This window comes from Telopea speciosissima, chromosome 9 (assembly GCF_018873765.1).
Source record: "Telopea speciosissima isolate NSW1024214 ecotype Mountain lineage chromosome 9, Tspe_v1, whole genome shotgun sequence".
Classification (NCBI taxonomy): Eukaryota; Viridiplantae; Streptophyta; class Magnoliopsida; order Proteales; family Proteaceae; genus Telopea; species Telopea speciosissima.
Window position 1 is genome coordinate 10115319 of NC_057924.1, and position 5043 is coordinate 10120361.

The 5043-nt window shown below is 37.5% G+C and overlaps 1 protein-coding gene across 1 annotated transcript; it reads right to left on the reverse strand.

Annotated features, from left to right (window-relative positions):
* Positions 1 to 3662: 3662 nt before the first annotated feature.
* LOC122640306 (peroxidase 17-like) lies at positions 3663 to 4340 on the reverse strand. Its single transcript, XM_043833463.1, has 2 exons — positions 3737 to 4340; positions 3663 to 3703 (listed from the first exon to the last, which is right to left on the reverse strand). Exon 1 carries the CDS (start codon positions 4330 to 4332, stop codon positions 3814 to 3816), a length of 519 nt encoding a protein of 172 aa, XP_043689398.1. The 5' UTR covers positions 4333 to 4340; the 3' UTR covers positions 3663 to 3703; positions 3737 to 3813.
* Between the last annotated feature and the right edge of the window lie 703 nt (positions 4341 to 5043).

Genomic DNA, 5043 nt, shown 5'->3' on the forward strand with positions numbered 1-5043 from the left:
CAGGTATGGATTTCTCTCTCTCTCTCTCTCTCGCAGTTTGCTGTCTATGAGAATCGGTTTTATTGATTTTTTCTCACCAGTGTTCGCTTATTTCTTTGATTTCTGTATTCTATTTCTGCTAATCAACTTCACTATTCGCTTTGAAAAAGCAAAATCTATATACGTAGCAGGTTAAGCTTTCTTTCTTCCTAACGTTTTCATGTCCTTCTCATTTTCCCTCATGACACTACTTCTTGCTGAGATGGTTAGGGTTTGAATTTCTACCTTAAAAATCCCTACATTTGCAGACTTTCTTTAACTTTCTTACGTGGGTTAGAAAAGGGTTTTTTCCATGAAGAGAGCCGTCTCTAGGTGGAGGTGGAGGAGATTTTCCTCTCCATCACCGAAGTGTACAAAGCTTTACAGTTGAGAAAATCGAAGCATGGTGGTGGTGGTGGTGGGTATGTAAAAGAAGATGATGATTTGGGGAAGATGGGGGCATTTTGGGGTTTTTAGGAATAAATTATTTAGGGGTAAAATAGTCTTTTCAAATTAGGTTAAGGTAATATATAAGTGAGGGCAATTAGGTATTTTCATTTATGAAAATAAAACAAAGGTTAAATTGGTCATTTTCAATTAGTTTAGGGCAACAAATAAGTGAGGGTATTTAAGTCTTTTCAAATTTAAGAAATTGAAGCAAAGGGTAAAATGATCAAAAAATTGTCATCTAACGGTGGTATTTAACGGATTGGACCTATGTGACATTTGGGGTGTAAAACAGGGGTGTGAGATAATGATTATAAAAGTTTTTTTTAGATTTGAAAATTTTACTACCCTTCTTTTTAATTTCCTCTGCCATTAAATGGAGCTTTAGGTTTTTTTAAGTATGCATTCTTGGAATGCATTGTTTATTTTTTCTGGTTAGAATGTAGAATTTTACGTTCCTAACATACACTGAGAATGTTTAGAATGGATTATTAATGTATAATGCATTCCTAATATAGAATGAGAATACGAGAATGCCGTCTGGGACGGGCTATAAACCCATGAACGGAAATGCCAAACATTTGTGTTTTTGCCTCACAATTTGTTCTCGATCTAGATTGCGTACCAAACACACCCTCAAAATCCTCACTCTTAGGTTCAGAAGAAATAGCAATCATGGTCTTTGTAGCTGACGACAAGCTTCTACATAATAACTAGTTTTTATGGACATAATGTCCCTTACAAATGTACTTAGAGAGGTATTCCAGCTTGGCCTTCTTGGCCATTGTGAGTAATTTCAACTTTGTCTCTACTAATGTGCCTAACGTGCTTAAGAGTACTTTAAAACGTGCTTAAGAGTATTTTAACACCGAATTTGTTTCCTCTCAGTTCCCTGTCCGGTACGGTTGTCTGGTGCCTCTAATAAGAGGGAGGTGGACTTCATCTGGGCAGTGTGTTCGGGCAGGGGCATAGGTCGTCGTTTCTGCCCCTATGAGAGGAACCGGACAACTGTACCGGGCAGGGAACCTAAAAAGATAATGAATCTCATACAAGTTCTTAAATAGAGATCAGTTCCATTCTGATAAATCATTACAATATAGATTATCCACAGCTTCTTTGTAATCTGGGAGCACCAGAGCTCCTTTGATGTTAATTCGGCTTCAAAGGATCTCGTAAATTTGCCGAACCTGACTCTTTCACTATTTTGTGAAGTATTTGGTACAAAAAGAAGAACAAACCATCTTGAATGGCCAGATTACATGTTAAAGCTTCCTTCAGTTTAATTTGAAGAAGATGCAATGCCAAACCCTAGTTTTGTTTGAAATCATAGTTTATTTGTGGTTCATGCTGGGGAGTTTTTGTAAAAATAGTCTAGGGATAAAGGACTCTGTCCGGGAGTGTGGTGCCTGCGTCTAGACACAAGATGGTGTGACATGATCGCCCCTCCGAAATGTAGAAATCCCACACCTGTTGATGCTTCCGCACATACTCCCATAGGCTCCTGAGCTGGTGCAAGGGTCATGCCCCCGGACAAAAAACTCTTCCCCTATATTCTAATATGAGGATAATCCAACAAAAAAATTTCTCTCTTGCAAGGTTATTTTTCTTATTAACTTGTTCACTACTTCACCCGAGATCACATTAAGATTGTTCAAATAAATCCATTTAGTAGAGATTTCAAGGGAATTCTCCTTTTTGTTCTTGCAAGGTATTTTGGGTCTAAAAAACAAAGAATCAAAGAAAGGCAATTCATTCTAGAAGTGATTCAAGATGGTGAAAGCAACTCCACTTGGACTTAGTAGCTTGGACTTTGGAATGGTAGAGTGGAACAGGTCATAAATTACTCCCATCGACCATGTGCAGTGAAGCAAAGTGGGCTCTTCCAATTTCAGAACAACATTGCCGTCTACAGTTACAAACACTGAAACACAAACGGACCAAGCGTGGTCCACCATGATCATCACTCTCATGAAATCTCAGTCTATATAATCTATATGTGCCATGGCTAGGTAAAAGAGAAATAACACAAGAAGAAAAATCCTGTTTGCTTTGGATTATCCTCTTCACAGTCTTCACTCCATTTAAGGCGCAAAATCAGGCTTTGCCACCATATGTTTTATGAAGATTTGAATCTTTTGATCATTTAAGCTGGTGGGTCCCATCTAAAAGGATAATTCTTCCATTTCATCACCCTTTGACAACTACAGAAATAAGACTCTGTTTAATTAAAGGTGTTAATCGGTTTTGTTTCAAGTGAAATGGTTCAATTCTATTCAGTTCAATATTGTAATTGGAAGAAACTAAGGAATGCATTCTAGGTTGATTTCGCATTCTCAAGCGATAAAAACAACTTGTTTTATTGTTTAATAATGCGAAATCGACTTGGAATGCATACCAAACACTGCCTAAAACTGAACTAATTAGTTGGTGTCAATTAACAGTTTATTACCGATTTGGATTTGATTTGTTACACGGTTTGCAATCGTTTAATTGGTTCAGCCATTCGGTTTAATTGATTTTATTCAGTCTCATAATTGGTTTAATCGTTTTATTCAGTTAATATTCAGTTTTTTATTGATTCTATACGGCTCTAAACGGTTTAGAACCAAGATTTATCGTTTTAAAGTTGAACACACAATTACTTTTTCTTATAAAACCTAAATTCAAATAATAATTGATTTATCCATTTCAGTTTAAACGGTTCGGTTCAGTTTGATAAACAGTTTCAATTTAAAATTGAAAACTTTGACTGTGTTTGCTATATCTTTTGACTTTTGGGGGGAGGGTGTTTCCCCTTGTGGAAGCATTTTTCTCATTCTCACTAGCTTGAAAAGGCAAGACCACTGACCTAAATAGTTGAGAAAAATATATCAAATAATCACTCACGAGAATTGTCTATCAAAACCAATTATGATTTCCAACTAGAATCAAAAGGCATACCATGTGCACAAGGCTCCCGCCAGTAAGATTTTTGGGAAAAGTCATAATGTACGTAGTCTTATCCCCATTTTGTGGAGAGATCATTTCTTGATCTGAACCTGTGAGGCTATAATGAAGCAACCTTACCGTTGCACCGAGGTCCACCCGCAAAATAAATGAATCTAGAGTATTAGCAAGTCAAGTTTCTAGTTGCTTATCCATTCTACAATGGGATTCCCACATATGGGCATCACTTTCTTATAATAAGGATGTTCTAGGAGCACTAACATCTAATCTTATCTTTGATACATTCTATCAAATACTGCAGTGGTAGATTCATCCAAAAAAAAAAATACTACAGTGGTATCACTGCTCAGACAATTACATTGATAATGTTAATCTTTTCTCTCACTCTTCTATCCATTCATCTCATGACTTCATCAAGATTTCCACAGGTGGGCTGTTAATGATTCTACAGTTCCTCCGGATTTCGCCCGGCCGACCAGATTGCAGGTCACCCATCTTCACCATTCCCTCCACAAAAGCTTTGAAGAACGCCTCTTGATCAGTGCTGAATTGTTGAACGTATTCTCGAGTCGTTCCATTGGATGAGTACAGCGTTTGATCTGAATTGAGAAATCCTCGCCCAGAAACTAAGTCCTTGAAGTACTGATTATCAAACACATGTGGAGTTGAATCAAGGTCCCCTGTTACGTTCCCGTCTCCACCGATAGGGCAGAGCTTGTCAAGCTTCTCTCTGAACTTGGGTTCCATGACAGGGTCAGGCCTACCCGTTCCCGACTGGTTGTAGAGGCGGAAGACAATTGAGAAACAGCGTCCGTTGCCGATTGAGTGAGAACCAGAGAGGGCTACAAGATCCTTTACAGAGAGATTAAATTCGCTGAAGAGATCAATTAGGGCACTTGCAGTGGCTCTTGGGCTCGGCATGATCTCTGATGACTGTAATGTCATAATCTGGTTCTCTGATGACTGACACGTTTTACCTTAAGCCACTTTCAATTTGATTGAATACTGGGTATTCATCATCTATGGAGGATGAATATTTAGACTTTATTTTATTGTCATGTCTTTATATCAGTGAATATTCTGATGCTGTAATATTTCTATGATATTATACTTGTAATGCCATTGGATCTTTTCCATAACTGTAGCCTAAATTCTTCTTTTTCTGTACCATTCATCGATAGGACCCACTTATGAGATCTTGTTGCATTGCTGTGTACTTTTGGACCTGTGGGCATTCAATTTTTGAAGTGCTGAAACTGTTTATTTATATTATCATTTTGTAGGAGAACTTTCATGCTATGTTCCTCCCCCCTGCTTTGAGCTAATAACCACCAAAGGTGATTTCATGTAGCTAGGATAATTCCTTTTATTTTTCCCCTGTTTCACTACTTGCTACTTCAACTATTTTTTTATTTTTTTTTAAATCTGTTAATATGATAATTAGATGCTTACAGGCAGGACGCCGGCGGCAATATACATTTTAAGTGCTTGTTGCCAGCTTATTGGCATTCTGGTTATCTGGGGCAGGATGGAATCATATAACCCTATGAGATCTTATATTTCACATAATATCATCTGGATATCCTTTAGGAAATTAAAATGCAACTGATTAGGTCAATACAATTGTAGGAT